The sequence below is a fragment of the Gordionus sp. m RMFG-2023 genome, chromosome 1, assembly GCF_954871325.1.
Source record: "Gordionus sp. m RMFG-2023 chromosome 1, tfGorSpeb1-WG-v2, whole genome shotgun sequence".
NCBI lineage: Eukaryota > Metazoa > Nematomorpha > Gordioida > Chordodea > Parachordodidae > Gordionus > Gordionus sp. m RMFG-2023.
Window position 1 is genome coordinate 81,688,363 of NC_088775.1, and position 24,589 is coordinate 81,712,951.

At 27.4% G+C, this 24,589-nt stretch overlaps 1 protein-coding gene across 4 annotated transcripts in view; it reads left to right on the forward strand.

The window, feature by feature from the left end:
• Positions 1-24,589, forward strand: part of LOC135922950 (bridge-like lipid transfer protein family member 1) — a 73,060-nt gene that overhangs the window by 32,190 nt on the left and 16,281 nt on the right. For 3 of the 4 annotated variants that reach the window (XM_065457499.1, XM_065457500.1, XM_065457502.1), the window contains 27 exons: positions 3,055-3,227; positions 4,186-4,473; positions 5,679-5,988; positions 6,368-6,542; positions 8,144-8,312; positions 8,752-8,889; positions 9,076-9,231; positions 9,460-9,624; positions 10,001-10,174; positions 10,895-11,141; positions 13,899-14,039; positions 14,422-14,575; positions 14,654-14,893; positions 16,379-16,537; positions 16,648-16,968; positions 17,267-17,386; positions 17,770-18,066; positions 18,433-18,552; positions 20,479-20,714; positions 20,859-21,133; positions 21,842-21,982; positions 22,386-22,767; positions 23,043-23,166; positions 23,562-23,638; positions 23,740-23,871; positions 23,947-24,066; positions 24,256-24,326. In XM_065457499.1, coding sequence (XP_065313571.1) covers positions 3,055-3,227; positions 4,186-4,473; positions 5,679-5,988; positions 6,368-6,542; positions 8,144-8,312; positions 8,752-8,889; positions 9,076-9,231; positions 9,460-9,624; positions 10,001-10,174; positions 10,895-11,141; positions 13,899-14,039; positions 14,422-14,575; positions 14,654-14,893; positions 16,379-16,537; positions 16,648-16,968; positions 17,267-17,386; positions 17,770-18,066; positions 18,433-18,552; positions 20,479-20,714; positions 20,859-21,133; positions 21,842-21,982; positions 22,386-22,767; positions 23,043-23,166; positions 23,562-23,638; positions 23,740-23,871; positions 23,947-24,066; positions 24,256-24,326 — 5,105 coding nt within the window. The remainder of the gene's footprint in view (positions 1-3,054; positions 3,228-4,185; positions 4,474-5,678; positions 5,989-6,367; positions 6,543-8,143; positions 8,313-8,751; positions 8,890-9,075; positions 9,232-9,459; positions 9,625-10,000; positions 10,175-10,894; positions 11,142-13,898; positions 14,040-14,421; positions 14,576-14,653; positions 14,894-16,378; positions 16,538-16,647; positions 16,969-17,266; positions 17,387-17,769; positions 18,067-18,432; positions 18,553-20,478; positions 20,715-20,858; positions 21,134-21,841; positions 21,983-22,385; positions 22,768-23,042; positions 23,167-23,561; positions 23,639-23,739; positions 23,872-23,946; positions 24,067-24,255; positions 24,327-24,589) is intronic. The other variant, XM_065457501.1, reaches the window with a different exon arrangement.

Consider the following 24,589-nt stretch of genomic DNA (forward strand, 5'->3'; position numbering starts at 1 on the left):
CAGAATAAAGGAAAAAAAAATTTTTATAAGTCAAAAAAAGAATGAATTAAATAATAATAAACATAAATCTTCAACTATAAAACAATTTAAAATTATTTTTGATGAAAATGACAAAAGCTAGATTGGATTCGCTGCAATGATTGCGAATCCATCTATAAAATATAACAACAAAACTGGCACATCTTTTTTTTCTACGCTATCAATGCTCGTATGTAAATTATGTAGATTTTATATATATTGTAAAAATAAATTGATATTTCAAAAAGGAAGATTCTCAATTAAATAGAACGTTAATATCGGGGTCTTATAGCTATTTTTGTTGGATATTGTGCTAGAGACACAAAGTATTTTAATTTATATTAAATTATTCTTCAACCTTTTATTAGGCCATTCAAGTACCTGGATTTGTAAACCTTTTATATAAATGTGTGGACATACTTGCCAGTGTTGAAAAAATTATTCTACACCCCACATCAGTTATCAGACAGATAGCAAAAGTTAATGATGGTGTAAAGGAAAAATTATTTCTAAAACTTGGTAAAATGATAAAAGATTCCATTTGCTCTTGCACTACTAATATGTGGTATGAGGATTTTACCAAAACTAATTAAATATCTATCAATCCATTTGGCTTGAAATAGCCTAAAAAAGATTGAAGAATAATTTATAAATATAAATTTAAATACCTAATGTCTCTAGCACAATATTCTAATTGGCAATTATAACCGATTTATGGTTTTTGCTTGATTGAGAATTGTCTTTTTTAAATATCCGGTTATTTTTTTATTATCTATTAAATCTTCATAATTTGCAGATGAACATTGATGCCGAAGGATAAACGATGTGCCAGTTTTGTTATTATATTTATTGATGGATTCGCAATCAATGCAGTGAATCCAATCTAGCTTTTTGTCATTTTCATCAAATATGATTTTATATCGTTTCCATAATTGAAAATTTGTTTATTATTATATATAATTCATTTTCTTTTAACTTCTAAAAATTATTTTTCAATTTTTTTGTATATTTTCTTTATCCATAATATAATTTAAAATAACTAATTTATTTTTTCAATTTTTGAAAATAATAAAAATGTAAAAGGGCAAATAATAAAAAACAATAATTAATATAATAAAATACATGACATGACAATACGATGCATAAATATATATTATGATTTGCATAGCATTAATACCTAAAAAGGAAATTTTGACATTTAATTTCCAAGAAATTGATTAATATATATAAAAAAAGTATTAGTATATTACCAAAAAAAGGAAATTTTTATTTTTAATATCCAAAAAAAGTTTATTTAAAATTTTTGCTTTTTAAGGAATGAATTTTTCTTAAATGTTTACTGAAATGGAAGCGAGAAATAAAAGTTGGAAATTTTTTTAACCCGCCAGCCTACAGTATAAATTAAATACCTGCCTACCCGTTGTTTAATTGGGCGACGTGGGTAGGCTCAGTCCGTTGGAGTTCCTAGTCTGCATAACATAAAACTTGAACGAGTTCTGCATATTATTTTAAATTTTTCGAAAAAATAAATATTCAAATTATATACCACAATGGATGAATGATAAAGAAAACTTTAATGGTTTATTTTTTTCTAACCATCGATTTCATATATTATCAATATTATGATATATACTCCTTTGACTTCTCAGCACCTCACTTTTTCCCATTTCACTCTTCACGGTTCTATCTATTGTTTTCTTGATCACTCTTCCTTCTTATACTCCTTTCATTCAACTCTTTCTAGTTTGTTTTTCCTCTCTTTAACTTCTTGTTTATTTTATCTTCTCTAAGTTCGTTCATCATTACTTTAATATCTTCCCATTCCATTTGACTTCATTTTCTCCCATACCATTTCATTTCTTTTTCCTTTCTCCATTCTTTATCTCTTTCTTTTCTATCTAATTTGTGTTGGTTATAGTCTGTTTTCCTATTTATCTACCCTACTTTTTCTCCTTTTTATCTTCTATTCTTTGTGCTCGTTATTGCTCTCTTATTTTTTGCTTGGTTCTCTATCATCTCTTATTTTTAATTTTCACTCTATGTTTTTCTCGGCCTTTATATTCTCTATAATATTGTTTCCTTTTTCTTGATACCTTCTTCTCCACTGCTATATCTGTTCTTGTTTGTCTCGGTTTTTTTACTATTGTCTTTAGTCTTCCTCTTTTCTCCAATTTTCTTTTGTATTTCGTTTCGTATTTTATCTATTTTTTTCTCTTTTTGTTTTGTGTTTATAATCTCTTTAATTCTTGTTCTCTTAAATTTTGCCTTCCGTTCTCTTTTTTTAAAAAATTATCATTTATAGTTCTTCATTATTTTTTGTTTACTGTCCTTCAGATCCTTAGCCCTATCTTATCATATCATTCTTTCAACCCATTTATCCTCAAATCCAGTCTATTGATCTATTCTTTTCAATCACACCTCTTGTAGATATTTGAATATAGATCTTCAAACGATAAAATATTTGAGAAGAAATTTCATACAAACAAAACTAATAACCACCATCAACAGGTTTCTTTTTATTCTTTTAATATTTTTTTCCGCTTTTAGAATTCATTCTCATTACAAAGTAACCAAAAATACAACAAATAAACTAATCTCCTATACAAATCTCCATAAAAAAATATTTTCTTATTTCTTTATCCTTGCCAAAAATTCATGCTCAATCTTTAAAGAAGCACCGTCATTCCTCTTGTAGGATAAATTACTGCCAAACAGTGGATGCAAATTCAATCCGTTACACTTGAGATGCCCTCGGCAATGTAGTTCCCACTTTCACCCCTTGTTAATCCTTTTGTCATAACATATTCTAAAGTCTCCTTCTATTCTGTTTATTGTTCCAATCGATTATCCCTTTTTGCTTATCCTTTTATCTAATCATGCCATAAATAGAACCATGAAACGGAGTGTGACATTCAGGCATAATAAACGCCATTTTAAAAATAAATTTTATTTTTCTTTATTATAAGTATTTATATTTTTTTATCTTAAACTTATAAGTTATTTTTATTTTGAAAAAACATGCGTTTAATCTTATAGCTACAAGTTTTGGTCGCGACTCAGATTTTCTTTCCTTAAAACAATGTACTGTTTAAGATGCTTCGGCCAGCGTTCTAATAAACCCAAATACAAGCATAGACCGACCCTTTCTACCGATCAAATATTGCCAACGACTAAAAAACTCGAGTCATTTATAACTTATGGAGATGTGGGTAATTGTTATATTAATTAAAATTCTTAATAATTGGGAGAAAGATGAGATTTTTTTTATTGGACACGACATTTTTTGATTTTTTAAAAAATTTTAAACATTACAATATTTTGGGGATTTATAAATGGGGGAAAAATAACCATCAGTCAGATAGGTAAACTTATTGTGACGGGTTAATATTTTTCTTTCTTTCCTTGATTATATTAGTTTCTTTGATAATAGATTTTAGTTTTTTTTAAAAAAAATATTTTATAAAAAGTTTTATATTGTAAATGTTACAAGCAAAAAATTTGGCAATCAGTGGTATTCTTGATCACGCCCAATATATTATTTAATTTTGGCCTATAATTTGATATAGCAATGGAATCCTCTGACATATCTTCAACCTCGTTCTGATAAATCTTATTTCCTTCAAAATTTTACCTGTGTCTCCAAACCTTTCTCCAATATTTCCAAAAATTAAGAAATTATTAACTTGCATGCTTACTTTTTTAAATATTAAATTTTCGAGAACTTTCATGTATAGGCACATCGCAATTATAAATTTATTAAAAATTGGCAAAATTCATATTACAACGAGGTGATATAAGTAAAATAAAAAGTTAGAAAATATTTTATTCGGAAATTTTTACTTTCTATTATCTTAATATTTTTATAATCTAAACATTTTTATAGATTAATTTTTTATTAAGTCGCTAAATTCGAGTGAAGAAGCTTAGCAGAATGAACTTATAGTTTTTAACTATTACCTACGAAGAATTTTATTGAAAAAAAGAAGAAAGAAAGAATGTTTGTATGTATATAATGCATGGTAGAGATTATGGACCATAGTTTTACCCCTTAATGCCCTTCAGCTACTTTGGCCTGGAAGGTATGAATTTGGGCAAGGGAAATTGCAGGATGCGATATTTTTTTTATTTATTAGTATATATTTATGTGATTTCCTCTTTTTTAAAAAGACACTTGTAATTCATCATGCGCGGAGGAAAATGCAAATAACAACGATGACTTCGAATTTGGCCTCTTTCCGTCGATAACTTCTTATTTATTATCATTACAGAACTCTTCGAAAATACATCAAAACCAATTGGCGGATATTATCGCGCCCATATATCAAGAATTTTTGATTCAAAATTTGATTTTTACTCAGAATGAAAACCTTTTGGCGTTCCCTAATAATCTTCCCGACAAAGAGAGCAATGAGGAGAATCGCACCACTCCTAGATTATCTAATGATGGAGAGAAAGGTTTCAAAAATTTATTCATGTAATAATAACTTTAGAAAGCATTGACATAGGGGAAGATGGAAGGGGTAAATACACCCGCGCCCACATCGTCTTATAAACAATAAAAAAATGTAAATATATATAGGCAAATAAGTTTTTAAAACAATAATTAGCGGTTGTCCTCAATAAATCCCCCCTTCTCCGTCATGGGAAAATCCTAGCTACATTTAAAGCCCTGCATAGTGATTTTTCCACGGCTTAAAGCCGACCCGAGCCTGATTAAAAAATTTTGTGTTCGAGGAGCACAAAATTTTTGTTCCAGTCCGACCCGAGCTCGTCTAAAAAATTTTTAGAATTTTTTTACCCTATTTATCAATATCATATTTCCCATTTCCTATTTTCTTTGGTCTTAAACTTGAATTCTAATCTTTTCAGAACTTTTCAAATTTAAATCCATTCTATTAAACAATTTTAATTATATAAAAATCTGAGGCTATTTAATTAATAGATATTAGATATAACAAAAATTATCAACTGAAAAAAATATTTCATAACTGTCAGATTTTATAATTTTCTAAATGTAGAAATTAATATACATTTAATTTAACGTAGAATATGATGTATATAAGCAATTAAGTTAATCACGATGCAAATCACAATCACAGGAAATTGTTAATTTGAGAAATGGAAATTACATAAATGAATAAGTGAAATTAGATTAAAAATAACATGAGCTTCTGATTGACATTTCGTTGAAATGAAATAATTATATTTTTAATATTTAATTTTCGGGTCTCGGGTGGCTCCCTCTTGCAGCCCGTGCAGGGCTCTAGCTACCCTACACCTTCAATATTAAATAACCTATAATATGTCAAATTGAATTCAACATTATTGCGAGATAAGGGGACAGAGTTAGTCTTAAAAGACAAACGTCAATAAGATTAAAAAAACTATCATTTTTAATAAAATAAATATCCCACTTTGTTCCTCACATTTTTTTCTGAGAACAGTTGAATCATACCCGGAAAAGGATGAGACTAAGATTTTATTATTTTTGCTATTAAAGATCCTAATTCCGGGCTTGATTTCGGGATCAATCATTGATTAATCTTTATAAAATTATATACACATACGAAAAAGATATTACTATGATGAACTAAATATTTATATATATCGCATAAATTTCCGTTTTATGTCACCTCATTTCGCATTCAATTTGACATCAGTCCCTGTCGATAACTTCGAAAACTGCGCCACCCTTCCCAATATGGCACGCGCTTGTTATTGCCTCAAGCCATTGTTATCTATCGTTACCGATATCAACTACTTACCTCAAACATTGTTATTTTCGCACTCCGAGATAACGGATAAGTGTGTTTTGGAACTTGATTTAATCCTTTCTTCTCTTCGAATCAACATCATAGAATGTATTCCGGGTCTAACCACGCCCTTGGTGCCTCCAGTCGCCTTCAAAACTATACGAGTTAAGGCTAAATTTAGGGAAACTTTTGTCATACCTCGTATCATACCCTCTGAGTAATTTATTTAATTACATTTTTTTAAATATAAATAATGACATTATTTCAAAGATTTATAAGATGTGTATCGATATGTTAGCTATTAATGTTTAAAAGAGCCTATTTAAAAAAATAATCTAAAATGGAAAAATATAAATGGAGTGGTGGGTCATCTAAGGAAAGGTGGATGATGTAAGAGAAATTAGATAGATCTCTAAGGAGATTCCTTGGTCTGGTTAAAACCCTTTAATAGGATTTAAGTGTTTGAAATTAATTTTCCTGTTCCTAAATAAGCTTAGAAATATATTTTTAAACAGAATTCGAGAGTTTTGAGTTTACATTATTTAATCAATTAAAAGACAAAATGTAGGTGATTAAAACTTAATCATTTAAAACAGTTCAAAGCCTCCACCGAAAACGGGCGATAATTTAATCGATCTCACCTTTCCGCTCATTCTTTATGATTACAGTTTTCAAAAGCGCTATTTTGAAAGGAGTTCCACGCAAATAATCTCTGACGTAGCCTCATTTTCGCATCACGTTAATACTTCTACGCTTAAACTCATATACCAAGTAAATTAATATAACAATATTAGTTCGCTAGAAAATAATTATAAGATTATATGTTAGCGGCAATGTGTTATTTTTTCAAGTTTGAATCATTTTTTGAGCGCCTTTTTCAAAATTTAAGAATTTAATTTTACCAGAAATGTATTCCATCATGTTTGGAATATCTAGCCTATGAATTTCAGACAATTTTATCATCAACTTAATTTAATATATACTCGTTTTAGATTATATAAATTTTGATTGACTCAAAGATTAGCGTTGCCTACAATTTATAGCATAGGTCCAAATCTGCTTAAATGTATTTCCAAAATCAGATTTTCAATAATTAAAAACCCGCTCAAAAAATGTTTTAAGTTGAAAAAATAACACCGCTAACATATATATATTTGAAAAGTTCAGTTAATATTTTTTTTAAAAAAAGGAGTCACTTAATTATTCTCAGTTAATTGACGCTTTAGAATTAGTTTTTTATTCACGGTGATTCATTTTTAGGGATTTGTCGCGAAATTTTAAATAAGTCATCGGCTCAGTATTATAATGTTCTATATCCACTTTTTTTTGCAGTATACATTTTTCTCGGTAAATCAATCTCTTCAGTCTGGTATCCTTCCACATCTTTAATAAAAATGTTAAAATGTAAAATAGAATATAATTCTTTATTTGCATTATTTATGCTGGTATTTTACCCTGAAAAATTATTTAATAAAAATGGATATAGACGACCACAACACTCAGCCGACGAAAATATAATTGGTGATAAATAAACTGTTGGCATTAATGTTTTATTTTATTAATTATGATTACATTTTAAAAGTTATCATTTGCTTTCCACCACAATATTTTAATGTACACAACTTATCTTTTTTTTAAAAATTACATTGTCCTTTTTCTTAGACTCATTTAATTGGTATTGAAAAATGATGCTATATTTTTTTTTAGGTCACCACATTTATAATAAAAATATTCCTTTTTTTGTAAATCATTGTATTGTTACTTATTAACCTTAAAAATTTATATGATCCGCCAATACATTGTATTTTGAAGGTCGGTTTTTATTTCTTTTTATGATGCTATTTTATTTCGGTTCTGTTCTTTCATTTATCTAAATGTATTTATAGTTTTTTTACATAAGCTCTTAATAGTGAGAAATCTTAATCTTATAGAATTCTACGTTTTCTCCTACAATTTTAATCCTAATAATTGTTCAAATATGGATGTCATTTTTGCCATCTTTACAAAAACTATTATAAATATTATATATTATCATTACTGTAAAAAAAAATTTTGTTTGTTATATGATTAAATTTAAGGCTAACTTAATTAAGGATTAAAAAATCAGTATTAAAAAATATATATTATGTGAGATATAATAACAGTTTAAAATAGTCGTTTTATAGATATAACCTTCAGTATTTACGTTTTATTTTTGAAATACAAATGATAGTCTATTTAGAATGATTAATAATTATATCCGTTACAATACAGGTAGATTTTATATTTTGATAACAAAACTTTGACTTTTTTTATATAATGATAATGCCACCTTCTGCCTCTATATGCCGTTGTATTTACCTAAATTTATATATATTTTTTAAAAAAATTAGATTATTTGGGTTGCTAAAAAATTTTACGGCTTCAAAGCCGAAATTCCTCACGATCCTCCTTCATTTTTGGTGGGAAAAAAATTTGGAAAAATTGTGCGCAATCCATCTCTAACTAGTTCATCCGATTCCGAGATTTATGAAAGAAAATCTATATCCTCATATGGAGATAGTAAAAAAAAAATATTTTATTTGATATATATTTTATTTTGAATCTTTTTTTTATTTCTGGAAACTAGCTTATTTGCATAGAATATGATTTTTTAGATTAAAATAATAAGAATAAATCACCTATTACCTAATTTTGAAGATACTCTTGTATGAATGTATAAATTGAATAGCGAAAAGGGTTTCCTAGCTGGCTTTTCCGAATAAACGCCACATTTTATTCAGGAGATCAGCTAAAACACCCTTTTTTATTCCTTTTTTTTGATACATAAATTTTGGAATTATTTTTTATCATATTCTATATAGCTATCTATTTAAAATAAAAAGAAATAAAATAAAAGAACAAACCAGGACGCAGCATTAGAGTTGGAAATAAAATAAATACTTTTTACGAAATTTACCATTATTCACAATATAATATATTTAATTACTTTTATGCTTAGACCATTCTCTTCGTTCTTCCATAGCGTCTTCGCACTTTAAAACAGAGCCCGGTACGGCTCTGGACGAAGCGATTAAGCTTTACCGAATGGTTACTCTTATAAGCTCGCCAAATACTTTTCTAACGACACGATCATCAAGTTAACCACAAAATAATTTAATTCTGTTAAAAATTTTCTTTTTCCTTTTTTTTGGATTAAATATTTTCTTCCTTTTTTTGAACGGAAAATCCATTTAATTATGGACTTTATATATTTTTTTTCGCTTTCCAAAAATATTACCTAATATAACAAATTTTTTTTAAAAAAAAATAATCAAATATTTAGATAAACAGGAAACTTCTTCCTATCCAATACTATCCTATATATCCTTATCAAAAATGCTGGAACGAAATTTGGGCAAAGAAATGATAAAATATAAGCCATTACCGCAGACCGAGAATACGGATCAAGACACCAATCCTCTCGTACACTTAAATTGGCGTAATAATTTATATTAATTATTATTTTTTTTGATCGATTAATACAATCTTTAATCAATGTTAATTTTGAGATTTTAACTAGAGAGTACAGTAAACAGTGAGGAGAATTGAAGGTTAAATGGAATTGCGAACATCTTTCCCAACTACTAAGAATTTCTTTACTTTTTTTTTCTTCCTTCAAATAATTTAGAAATATGACAATTTTTCACACGAATATTTTATACATTAGGTTCTTTAGATTCTATATTCGAGTTCGTTGGTCACATATCCTACATTCGTCTCTGGTTAGGCGTAGAAGGCTTAAACCTACAATTGGAACTTTTGAATTTTCTGATTAATTGCAATTCAGCCTCCGAACTCGCTTGGAAGAAACCTCTCAATTACCCCCTGAAAGGTTTTAATTATAATATTTTGTTAAAAAAAGAGCCATTTTTTTTATAAAATATATGACTAAGTATTTAGAACCCTTGCATTGGACCTAATTTTTGTCCTACCAATTCAATCCGACATTTTTCTAAGGATTCCCCCGAACTATTTTTTCACAGGTTCGATTCGATAGATAGACATGTTAAAATTCATTAAACAAAATTAGTATAAATTTATGCCAAGGCCTGGCCCGTGTGCACCCTCTTCCAAGGTGGGTCCGAACTAAAATTTAAAACTCGATCATGCCGGATCTGATCAGATGCAGGGTTTTGCTAACGAAATGTATTTTTTTACCATAATTTTGTAACAAACTTTTAAATAATTGTTTGACCATCAATTAATAGGCAAATCGTATAATTTTGTCAAATCCCTATTCGGTAATTTGCCCCAAATGAGTATCACATTAATGGAGAGTTATTCACAGCTATCCAACGTCTTACTCAACTTAAACATGTCCGAAACATCTTTATTTTGGAATATTTTAAACGACGAAAACGGGCATCATTCAAACGATCTAAGTTTACATTTAAAATTTCACATTCAAAGTTATTTAAACAATTCCATATCTAAATTTAATATTTTTTTTCCCAAAAATTTATAAATATATATATTTTTTTTTAGTTCAAAATACTAGTAATCTCTTAATTTTCGTTCTTAATTCTAAATATAATATTCTAGGCAGAAATACCGCTAGGACATCCCTTTTTTGATCTTTTTGAATAAAAGTTAGGATACATCTTTAAAATACACTTAAGAGCGTACTTATTCTCTATTTAATTTTAGTTTAAAAAACATATTCTATTCACACAGCTATTTAGAAATTTTTTTAAAAAAAGACGGGACGCTCCCTTAAGACGTAGGCTTCGTTTATAGCAAGCCAAGAATACCGCGATATCGCTCAAGTGATGCGCGAATTACAAAATATGTTAAATTATAATTGTTAATTGCGCATCGCATCAGCGATATCTCGCTTACTATAAATTAAATAAAAATAAGGAATATAATTGTAAATATGGTGATATTAATATATTTTATATAAAATACATTATGTATTAATGTTAATATTCTCTCCCTTTTTAAAAATTAAGTTTGTTTTTTTTTTGTTTATGGGGCAAAAATTTATTTGGAAAGTACACGACACCTTATATTCTTCTCATCCTATTGGTTAATGGTACTGAATATATTTTTATAATAAAATATTTTGAATTTATTTATTTTTATATTATAACGCCTTTTAGTTCCCCTATTAACCAAAACCCTCAACTCGATATTGTTGCAAATTGGGGCTATAAAATTCGAAATTCCCCAACATCCTATAGTTCTTCACCAAATCTTTACAAGGTTCACCAAAAAATTTAGCGAAACGTTACATCAATTCGCCTACTATTTCGGGAGAAACGCCCAAGTTACTAATGGTCTAGATAGCCCTTCCTTGCCCGATCCAATGAATTTGTTGAAATCGATTTCTTATAGAGATAATAACAGGTCTGATTTGGTTTTCAAAACCGGCAAATAATTTACACTTGCCAGTTCTGACAGCAAAAATATTTATTATCTGTATTCATAAACGTTTTAATGCTGGCAGAATTTTGTTTAAAAATAAAATAAAATAGGGCCAAACAAATTGACCAAATATATATTTTTTAAATTTTTTATCTCTATATCCACGAAATCCTATTCGAATAATTTTAACGAATACTATTAGAAAGAAATTTAAAAAAATGAGAATTTACTAAAATCATTTGAACTATCGCATTTTTTTATTTGATTAAAAAAAATGGAACTTTAAACTGAATTTTCCTTTTTGGGCCATTCCACGTCAAATCGATCACGATTCGGCCGACCTCTTTTAAAATTGTTAAAAATTTCTGGAATTATCTAGATAGGTAAAAGAGTGAGAAAGCCGTTTAATTAGCTCGCTAGCACACCTGGTTATCGAGATATAGGGGCTCAAAGATAAAAAAAAGAGTCACTTTGGAATCTGTAAAATTTTTAAAATGCTTATATCTCAAAAACCATCATTTTGTAGGTAAAGAAATTATCTAATGGGCTAACAAAGAATAATAAATATTGGCGCCATTATAGGCTTTTAACATCCGGTTTACCTAAATTGCTTTACCTGTATTTTTAAGCAAAATAGTGAGTTTGTTTTCGAATTGTTTTTATTGTTTTTTATTTAGACACCTTTGCTAAATATATATACAATATCAAAACCTTGACGACGCTATCGACTCCAAAAATTGATGAAAAAATAGATGGCGCTTTATGAAATTACGGATTATGGTTAAAATTTTGTTGCTAACTTATCAATAACCAGATATTTCTTTTTATACTAAAAAATTTTGATTTTCTTTTAAATATACTAATTAACTGAGGAGCAGAGTGGGCATATGCCCATTCGACACTTAATAATGTAACAAATTTCCAATAATAAATATCTTTCATATAATTTTTAAGGTATATACAATATCATCGAATTTTTCATCATTTGATGAAGTTAATGGTATAATTTTAGTCGTTAAAACTTTTTTTTACTCTAGATATTTTTTTCTTCGAATATTTCTTTTCACATAAGCGTTTTCTTTTAATGAGAGATTCCCCATTTGATTGTAGGGATATATTAATGTTATCAATAGCCTCTTGATTAATTATATGAAGGAGAGAATCAATATATACATTGTCATTTGAAGTATAAGGAATGTTTGCTAATTTTTGTCGCCATGAAGAGCATATTAACATATCTAAATTGAATGGTAAATTTTTTTGGGTCATTTAGGTTAGAATCTTTATTAGAATCTCGCGATAATAAGCATGTCTCTGTAGATTAAATGGGTTGCAACATTTTAATATTTGGTACGTCCATCTGTGATATAGAATAAAATTTTAATTGATCTACACCTAGAATACATGTTTTTGCACTCTCCAAATCCAGATTGTTATTGGTAGACAGACGATAAAATTAATTTGAACGGACAGGTTAAAATTATTTTACATAAAGAGAGATCATTTTAAAAAAATTATTTTGTAAAATATAATCGAATATATGCCTAATTAAATATTCGTTTTTACTGCAGCTGTTATATATTAGCGAGTTAATAAGTCATTCGCTCGCTATAGTAGCAAAGTAGAGATCTAAAAAATGTATAACATTTTAAGGATAGTGGGAGGGGGGGGGCAGAACTGGAAAATTTTATCACAATTCTTATAAACGTATCAATATTTTCATTTTCCTTAAGAATAATATTTTTCAACCATTAGCGCCATCTAATGTCTATTTCGGAAAAGTCGATAGCGTCGCCAAGGTTTTGACATCGTATATATATTTATAAAAGGTGTCTAAATAAAAAGTAAATAAAAAAATTCTAAAACAAACTCACTATTTTGCTAAAAACAGGTAAAGCAATTTATGTAAACCGGATGTTAAAAACCTATAATGGCGCCAATAGTTATTATTCTTTGTTAGCCCATTAGAGAATTTTTTTTACCTACAAAATGATATATTATAATTTATTTTACTATAAATAGTTTTTGAGATATAAGCATTTTAAAAATTTTACAGATTCCAAAATGGCTCTTTTTTGTACCTTTGAGCCCCTATATCTCGAGAACCAGGTGTCCTAGCGAGCTAAAATAAACCACTTTCTCATTCTTTTACCTATCTAAATAATTCCATAAATTTTTAACAATTTTAAAAGGGGTCGGCCGAAAAAGTGCCTTTTTTGATCGATTTGACATGGAATGGCCCTTTTTTTAAAAAAAGAATGATATAGATAGTTCACTTCAACACTCAAGATTGGTTTATTGTGTCTTTTATATATTATTTGAATTTTTTATTTGCATTTAAAAATATTATAGAATATTAGATTTATTCATCCTACTAAAATTATATAATTTTTTTTAAAACTAATTATAGAAAGCCCATTTTTTAATATTAATAATATTTAAAAGAGGCGAAAATAAACTATTAAAATTTAAAATATGTACAATAAATATATATTATTTGAGGAAAAACTGAATATCAACCATGACCGTCTGCTCAAATAGGGGTAAATATCTCAGGCCAGGTTTTTTAAAATAAAATAATTAGACCCTGCTCGGTTAGTAATTTTTTAGAATAAAACTATTTTTTAAAATTTTTAGTGGGCCCATAAGAGTCTCCCTTACTGATTTTGTTTGCAAAGGTCTATTGTTACACTTTATAAAAAAAAATTTTTAACCATCTAATTTATTTTATTTTTTTAGAATTTCTATCGTTGAGGAGAAAAGTTTGTTAAGCCATGATGAAGATAGTTCTATGTTTATCGAGGACACTTATTTAGTTAATGAAGATGATGTATCTTGGAACTATATTTATCCCCCTTATGGCGATGACTATATTTTAAAGTATACTTTGCAAAACTCTTATTTATTTTTTTTAACTTACAAAAAACTTTTGCAAGTTTTACAAATCTTGTAGAGAGGAATAGCTCATAATTTTTTATGAATATGATAAAATATCTGATTTCTAATTTTCTAATGGGTTAAATAAATATTTCATGAAAATGTAATTCATTTTACTAATTATTTTTGTTATATTTATGTTGGCGAAATTTAGAGAGATAAATAAATTATTTAGAATCAGAGACAGAGCCCAGTGTTAGCTACAATGATTTATTTTAATGTGGGTCTGACAATTAACGAATTTCAGACCAATTGCTAAATCTATCATAAACTTATTCGATTATCTCATCTTTTTTTTGTTTGAATATTTATTTATTATAAATAGCATATCTTGGAGGAGGATTGATTTTGAAGCCGCTCTTCTCCCATCCCTTAAAGCTCTATATAATATAAACGATATTCTTCTTTACGGCTGGAAAGATGTAAGGATGAAAGGATGTTTATCCTTTTCCGATCATTCCCTTATTTTGCGCTCATTGGTAAATATATTTATATATATATAAATTTAAAAATAATTTATCTTATTTTGTCATTTTATTTTCTCCTTCCAAATATAGATTTTAGATCCTTTACTAAAATTATCCCCGGAAACTTTGATAAAATTACCTAAAGTTGCCATGAAAGTTGATTACGAATGGCATTTGATTCCTTTATTCAAAAGGTTACGGTACCCAACCATCAAGGCTAAATGCATCAAGGCTTTTGTAAAGGCTGATCTGGAGATTGGTTATTTTGAGCGCTCCCTTACGACCGATCTGTTAAACAATTTGGTCTTCATTCAGAAAGTTTTTATGAAGGTATATACTTTTAAATGATTACTTATATAGACGTTAGAGGTAAGACTCAGAATTTTGGGGACAGGTCAGACAATTTGTATAAAATTATTCTGTTTGCCACCGCAGGCCGATTAAACTTTTCAAAGATGTCCACGGGTGACCGACCTTCTAATAGACATTTTATGGGGTTTTTCCTTGAATGATTTTTTAATATCATACAAGGTTGCCTGATTTTTTCAAACAAAAATCGAGAGTATTTAACCATAATTCTAAAAATTATTTCAATCAATTTTTACATTGAGAATATGCACACAAAATATTGTAAAAATCAATATATAAAATAAATCATACATATTTTTTTTACATTATTAATTAAATTTAGATTCAATACTCTTGTTTTTTTTAAATTTGAAACTATTGTTTCTTTATTAATAGCGCAGAATAATTGGGGATGTTTTTGAAATTTCAGTTATTTGAAACATCCTTTACTAAAGAAAATAGATGATTTTCCTTCGAAACTACTAAAATATGTCTCTTATTAGGGCCCGTGATATTTAAAACTATTTTTGAGGCTTTTGTTCTCCTATATTTTATATTTTTGGCTATTTTTGAAGAGAATAGGCAATAAGTTTGCAATGCAATCTGTAGATAAATAACTAGGCGATTGTCGTTTTTGATATTGAGTATAGAATATTATCACCACATAAATTATTGTTTTAAGTATTCCATATTTTTAAAATTGAATATATATGCTTGCCTTGTTGAATGTTTTTCACGTCATGGACTTGCTTGATATTAAATTTTATATTGTATATACAAATTGAATTTCAGCTATTTTGTTTATCTTCTTTAATCACGAATAATGGAATTTTAGGTATTGTGTTTAAAGTTATTTGATGTTGAACTTAATTATATATAATTAAATTAATGGAATAATAATAGAAATGAAGAGAAGAGAAATATTAAAATTAAAAGAATTTTATTTTAACTAATCAATATTGACTGTATAAAGCTGTAAATTTTTTTAAAAATAATACTAAAATATGCAGATTATTTTTCAACTTCTAATATCATCATATATAGAGTGAATTTTGAATTTAAAATATATTTATTTTACATTAACGAGAATCATTTTCAGAATTGGAGATTTATTATAATATTTCCTTTAAAAATGTAAAGAAATTAAATGTTTTGTTCCTTCTTTTCTAAAAATGAAAAGAAGAAAAAAATAACCATAAACAAGATGCCTTTTTTAATGTATGATTTAAAAAAGATATTAAATAAAATGACGAGCTTTAATATTCTGGTTTGACTAATTTTAAGAATTCAATATTTTAAATTTCTATTTAAAAAACTCTAGAAAACGTATATACATATATTTTATAGAAAATCGGAAGAAAGCTTAAATTAATGAATAGTGGATTTTTTTGAAATAAGCGTAAAAAATCAGGAGTTCTGATGCATTGTAGGTAATTTTTTAAATATGCTTGTTTTAAAAATACGTAGGAACTCAACGAGTTATTGCAAAGACTCACTGGCATAGATCAACCTCAAATACCTAAGTTTAAAGATGGTAAACGTGATTCATTTTCCTCGAGCGAAGAAATAGTCTCTCAAGCTAACGATATCCATTCTTATCTATACGAAATAAACCTAAAACTGCAAGTTAGATTTAAAATAATTTTTGATATACTTTTTTAAATAAGATAGATAATTAAATCAATTCTCAAACTCATTTATGCACCTAAGAAGTTTTTTATTTTTAACTACGAAAGGGCTTACAATTGACCGCATCTACGCCGACAAATATCGCTTTACGCCTCGAAACTAGTGCTATTGACTTCAAGCTATTCAACCAGCTTATGCCGTCGAAATCATCTTGCCTTCAAAAATCGTTCTCAGGAGTTTCAAAAAAACGTTTTTCCGTCAGCACCGGACATTCGGAAGCTGACAACGCATCAACTTTAATGGACGAGATAAAGATGGGTCGAATTAAATCAAAAGTGAGAAGAAGAAGTTCTAAGGCCTATAAAAAACAGGGGAAGGGAGGTGGTATAGATGAAGAGTTCGAGTTGAAGACTTTGGCTATACTCAAGGTTCGAAAAAAAAATACTCTTGCATTATATGTCAATCATCAAACCCGATTTTAGCCATTTTTAAATAGATCATTCTATTATTATCCTTCTTTATCACTAACAATTTGTTGATTGATTTGATAAAGTTTTTTACACATATATATATATATTATTTATTTTATTGATCTATTTTTAAAAAAATTTTTGATTGATTAATGCCAGGTATCGGTTTTTATCAATTTATGGAATCGGCCTCAAAATTTTTTATTCTTATAATCTACCATCTAATAGTTAAATTGCATTATTATAATTTATTTAGTTTAAGATATCAGCATCCCTGGGGCAAATGAATAAAAATTTATTGTACGAAGAAGCTGACGTTGACTATACAACCTTGGCTCATTTCAACACTTCTATTTCCATGAAAAATACTCCTAGGGTTATGATCTTAATTTTTTTTAATATTTAAATAAATAAATTTACCTTATACTTTTTGGCCAATTCAATGACATATAACCACTTTTAACTTTGTTGGACAATTTATTCATTAAAATGTATTTTAAAGTTTCGTTTACTATAAATGAACTGGTGACACATTATTTTTGGTTTCCCATATAATTTATTTTTCATTATAAATGATACTGATCTTTTTAATTAATATAAATTGTTTATATGGGAAAATCAAAATGGCGTGCCAACATCTGATTTGTATTGATACACATTTAAATGAATGAATCATTAGTCTAAGTATTACTATATGTCATTGGGGCAATCACATCATTTTATTAAACATTTAATGACATCCTCCCCAACCTTTATTAGCCTTCCTTAAATAGTCGATTTAGCAACGATCCCTGTAAGCTAAAAAGCCACGATGATTACAACAACGACCCAAAGAATAGTGAAAATTTGAATAGTAGCCAAAAACTAGAAGAAAAATTAAAAGAGGAAGGTTCGTCAGAGATTATAATGGTAGGTGTTCAAAGGCCCCACCTGAACGTTCAAGCCCTGGCGCTCGATAAGGCGATATTAATATACATCAATTATAAAACGGCTTACGAGTATTGGAACGAGCAAAGAGCCGCGCTTAAAAGGGACGTTCAATTGGCGACACAACAGGTTATAGTTTTAAAAATATTCTATTTGGATGTTGGTTTTTAGAAAATTCCACCAATATGTTAAAAAAATGATAAAATCGACAATGATTTTAATGGTGGTTAAATTTTTTTTAATATTAAATAAGATAATAATTATCTCAAATATTTTTTTTTTAAATGGTACTTAATGTTATCAATAAAATAAATATATACCTTAAGCGTTTATATGAGATCCGTGCAGAAACAGATCCAATCCCAGAAAAAAAAATTTTAAAAATTATTTTTTGAATTGGACGGGCATTATTATACTAACCTTTTTAGACCGGACCAGTTCCTCGGATCTAGTTTGCATATTTTTTCTAATAAAAAAAATGATACGTGTCTTTAGGTAGTGGAAAAATTAACTACCCCCCTTCCACAGCAAACCCCCAAGGCTTTGTCTCAGTTGTTCCTTCAACTCACTATCGAAAACTTGGGAATCAGTTTGCCTCTCCAAAGACCTCCTCAAGTTTGCCTCTCTTTGATGGGAAATAAATATAGTATTTTTAAAATGGATTTCTATAATTAGTAAGATTCTAAAAATATCGTTCATCGATACCTACGATTTCAAATAAAGTTATTTATATTTGACTTGACCTGGAACCATTTTTGAAAAATCATAATAGCATATTACTAGTGCTGTAAACGTTAAAACGTGTTACTCGTTACCTTTGAAATAAAAAGGAACCGTTGCTATTATTAGCTACTTTGTGAAAAAGTAATGCGTAACTCGCTATCCAAAAAATATAAACTACTCGTTACATTTAAAAAATACCTAATATATGAAAATTTTCTTTTTATTTATTTTTTTCCCCCATAGATAATGAAAATAATATACAAAAATAAGATAAGATTAGCTCATTTAATAATTTTTTATTTATTTTTAACAATTGATTTTTAAAAATTTTAATATAAACAAGAACGCTTAAGCTAAACATAGTCACTGCTAAACATACGTTCAACTGGAACCTTCGAATAGGAGGGTTGGATTATATTTAATAAATAAAACTTTTATTTGGTGGAATTTATGAAAAATATTTAAGTGATCTTTATTTTTAAAATCTTATTGGATCATCTTTACAACTATCTAGATTTCAGAATCAAAAATCTTTATCGAAATCATTTGTTTTTTTTAGATTTGAGCTATTGGTCGAAATTAAAATATTAAAATTATGGCACAATTTGCAATTATAAAGTGTAAACCTCTTGCCCATAATTTCATATTAGTGTAAAAAAATGTTTCATGCTGTGACAGGGCGAATTTAATCAGCTTCCTGAAAAATAAGTACTGTTGACATATATTCTTAATAAAATAATTATATAAAGAATATAAATTAATGTTGGTCGCAAATTGGAGTGCTCCACTTCTAAAATTGTTAATACTGGGGAAAATTATAAATTTAGATTCAAATATATAAAAAAATTTAAAAAAAATTTGTGATAATTTTATTTGATAAAATCTAAATGCAAATGGAGCAAAATAATCATTTTGGGAATTTTTTTTAAAATAGCTCTATTTTAATTTTATATATCGAGATTTATTAAATAAAAGCAAAATAAACAGGCAAATACTATAAATCATCAAATTATATAATATAGATACACAATATTTATTTAGTTTTAATTTATTGATAGAAATAATAATTTAACTTTATAAAAAATTATACCAATATTTAGCAGATAATTTTTCCCATACATATTTTATCTTAATTTTTTTATAGAATTTAAAAAACACAACGGGTAATTATAAAATACACATTATATCATAGATTATGAACAATAATTACGAAACAAGTCAAGATTGACAGTGTTGCCAAAGATTAAAAATTTTAAATCTAGTTTTTATTTATATATTTAGTTAAAATTTATCAATTGAAATTCACTCCTAACTCAAAAATCTTAAAAATGTCAGGTGGAGCGCTTTAATTCTAGACAGACGATACCTTGATTGTTTTAATATTAGTTAGATTTTAACAAGACTGTATAAAATTCAACAACAAAAATGTAATAAATAAAAATAAATAACTTTGACGGTTTATCTTAACTAAAAACTCGGCTTAAATTATTTATAAAATAAAAAAAACATATAAAATATAAAGTAACATTCTCCGTAACTGTTACTCAAAAAAATAAACCATTACTCTTTACTATTGGAAATAAGTAACGAATGATCTTTCTTTTCCTCAATAGATACGCCGTTTGTAACGATGTTACTTTACAGTACTACATATTACCTTGTTAAGGACCATTTCAAACAAGGGCATAAATTTGAAACGAAATTTAACGAAAAATGCTATATAATATAAGGCCACAGGATTATATATTTAAGAGTACAGAAAGTGAGAAACATTTTTTTCCCTTCTCATTTTTAAAAACAATATGTCTTTATCAAAAGCATCATTTAGTTAACAACCCACTTCTCTTACCTAGACACCATCTTGTGGAAACCACATCTAAAGGTTCAGAATATGACGAGAAAAGAAAGCTGCAAGAAGATTCTGATCAAAGTGCCAGATTTTCCATTGAGGATAACAAGGTTTACCTTGTTTTAACCATCGAAAACTCACAAATATTTGCCTATTCCAAAGAGCTGTTTGTCTGCAAAGGCATATTTTCTCACCTCATTACTAGGTTACTTTTTATAAAAATTTCTAACATGATTGCCTTGGCTATAGGTTTTTGAAATACGATCTTTTAATTTCCCTTGTATTTTTTTTCTTCTTCAAATATTAGAAAATATTAGCATTTTGTTTATCGCTTTTTTTTATCCAACAGATTCTCCTTCGATTTTGATCCTTCTTGGGACGACTGGAGCCCTAACAATTACGATTATTACGCTAATATTTACAATAATTTTTTCCGTCAGGATATACCGACCGAGAATTATGATAATAATAACACCAAGATACGAATCTTACCAAGGAGACCTAAGTCTCCTTCCAACCCTTTGGATGCTGGTTCCCTGCCTAATAATGCTATAGATAGTTTGGTATGCAATTCTTGCTATGTTAAAGAAGGAACTTACGAAGTCTGCTCCAACACTTTTTCGAGTACATAAATTAATATATACTATATATATTTTAAAATAATAAACTCCTTTTGTGATAGTGTATTGGCTAAAAATCGGCTAATTCTGATTAATCTATAAAACGGCTAAAAAATAGAGCGTACCTAACTATAGTTAAGAGAAATAATGCCTTTTTTTGGATTTTGACCTTTTGTTTTAATAAGTATATAAGAACACCCATGAACAATTTTTAAAAGAAAAATAAAATCATAATTAATATTTATGCACCATTTTTCTTTAGTCAGGCAATGCTTTTTTAATATTTTGTATCTTGTAAATAACTTTTCAAACTTAATTTCAGTAAAAAAAATTATAAAAGTAAAATTTAATATTAATTTAAATAAATTATAATATTAATGAAAATAACTAACAATTATAATATTGATCTTATATAAAATATATCGCGAATTCTACTTATGACCTTTTATAAAATATATCGCAATTTATACGAACTTATTTCATTTTTTTTTATATTCAAATTTATAATATAAACTTAAAATTTTAGATGTTTTCAAGATAATGTTAAATTCATCTTTTTGTCTTAATTAGAATTTAGTAGTTTTCCCTAAGCATGCATGCCACTGTGTGTTCCATCATATTTTTATAGAAATAAATCACTGACATATTTAATCTGATTATAGCATTATTAATATATCCATTTATATCAATGTTATATAAAAATTTAATCAAGCTAAAACTAAGAACCCTAAATGGGTGCTACACATTAACTGGAATATGAAAGGTGTCGATTTCTTGGCAAACACATACATTGGAATATGTTTGAAAAATTTGATTTATACTCTAACTATATTGACCAAAGAAGAATTAAAAGGTATTTTTTTTAATTAAGATCCTTAATTTTATATATTTCGCCAATTCCATGATATGATACAAATATAAATATATGTAACTATATCTTTAATGCGAAAATATTTGTTTTATTATATATATAATAATAAAAAGATCAGAATATATGACGTTAATTTGTAAAATAAAATTTTTTTAAATATATACTCCAAAAGATTATTTTATTTTTATGGAATTCTTCTAGGTTGGGCTGATCGGTTTGAATTCCCATGTTTTATAAGACATTTTTTGTTTTTAAACCTAGTTTTTAACTATATAATCAAAGACTGATCGATTTGAATTCCCATGTTTTATAAGACATTTTTTGTTCTTTAAACCGAGTTTTTAACTATATTATCAAAATAAATTTATTTAAAAAAAATAAAAAGGTGATGAGGTTCTAAATGAGAGCCCCAACGAAATTGTCGATCAAGAATATAGCACTGCTACTACTCCTGTTGATAAGCGTCGGGCTACAATGATTACCACAGACAAAAGCCAAAATACGTTATTAAGCAGCTCCGCGTACAAATACTCCGGGAAAAGGCTCTCTTCAGCCCTCACAAGCGATACAAAAAGGATTAAAAGTGTTCACCACCCTGTTAAGTTTTCCGATGATATTAAAGTGGATCATTTTCTTGATGATGATGATTATGGGAATGAGAAACAAAGAGAAGACAAATACTTTTTCAAGCCAAAATATCAGGTAGGCTTGCCCACGTCTTTTTTGGAGGAGTATCATGGATTGGCTAGATCTTTGCATTTTCTCAAGTGCGTTCCCTTGAGCAAAAGCTTACTCGGCACGCTCATATGTTTTATCGATAACTATTTTAAGAAAAATACTTTCTGGAACTTGATTTCACGTTTCCTTTAATTATATAATATTAAAATATGTATTTTAATGCTGTTTTCTTTGAATCTTTTCCTTATAGCTAGTTTTGTTAAGGGTTAATAGTTATTTTTTGCAACCTTCATTTATACTCACCATAAACAATTATTACAAATATATGCCATGCTTATATATATATATATCATATAAAATAAAGGCAATCCGGTGCCAGTCCAGATCAGATAAAAAAGGAAACGGAAAAACTACTTAACATGGAAGCTCAAGTGGCCGTAGATTATAGGCAAGATATGTTCAAACGACTCCACAAACAAAGCATTAAAGTTTAATTATACTTATTTTTGACGTATAGTATCAAGTATCGTAGAAAGAATATATCACTTTTGACGTATAGTAACAAGTATCGTAGAAGGAATATATAATTTATTTTATTTCAAAACCTTTATTTTTCCTCATAAAAAAAAGAATATCATCTCTTTTATAAAACAAAAAAAAAATGAATTATATAATTATTATTTTTTTTACATCTAATAATCAATAATTTTTTCTCCAATCAGATGTATACAATCCATCTGATTGACGTTTAATGCGAATATATGTTTTATAACATAGGACACTTATAATCATAATATGGAAACATTTTAATTATATCTATTAATCATCTGGAGAAATAAAAAAAAATGTAATTATTTAATTAAATTATCACGCACCAATCTAGGCCGTTCTTATAAAACAACCATTATTGGGGGAATACGATTCTAATAACAGGCCTCAAAGCTTATTTTCTTCGAAAAAGTATATATTTTTGCCAATTTAAAGATTAATATTAACTATAATACATTATTTTACCGTGTACAATATATAAGAATCTTGTATAATATAATAATAAAAAAAAGCCACCAAAGGCAAAATTCGTTGGCGATCGGTAAACAGCAAAGCGAAGCTAATAAAGGAGCTCTCAGTGTGAAGCATCACGTTAAAAGCAGTTCCTTTGGGGGCGAAACCCATAAAGATAATTTTGATAAAAAGTTTGTTTAATCGTCTAAACACATTCCTTTCATTTTTCATATATGTTAATATTTTATAATATTTATGTATGATAGTGTTGTCAACATTTTTGACTCGAGGAAGCAAAGCGCACCCCTATCCCCTGTCAAAGATGGGATTCAGTCTCACACATATCGCGATAACATTATTGATAAGAAAAACGATGAAACAGCGCAGTTTGGAAAATTTTATTAAAATATTCCAGTCAATTTTTTATTAAATATTTATTGCGTTTTTTGGTGGATTATAATAATATTTAAAGTAATACAAGTTTAAATATTCATTTTATTCTTTAATTAAGTGCTTTTAACAAGTCAAGATTAAGCGAAGATAAAAGTAACTTATTTTTTTTCAATATTCTTTAGAATTGATAAAGATGACGATGTTGTTATGCGGAAGAAAAGGGGACTCGATAAACATAGATTGAGACCTAAAAGTTTAAAAAAAAATAAACTTTTTAATCATTTTAAAATCTGGTAATTTAAAATCTTGCTATTTCTGCGAATTGATTTAGTTATGTACTACCATTCTATCCCGTTTATTTTAGCTTATTCATTACCTCATTATATTTTATTTTTTATTCACTTCGAATAATACATTAGTTTTAGCGATTTTTCTATTTTTTAAATTTTTTTAAGACATATAATTAATTTTAAATAAAAAGATTTTTCTATTTGTGTTTAGCTATTGTAGAGAAGA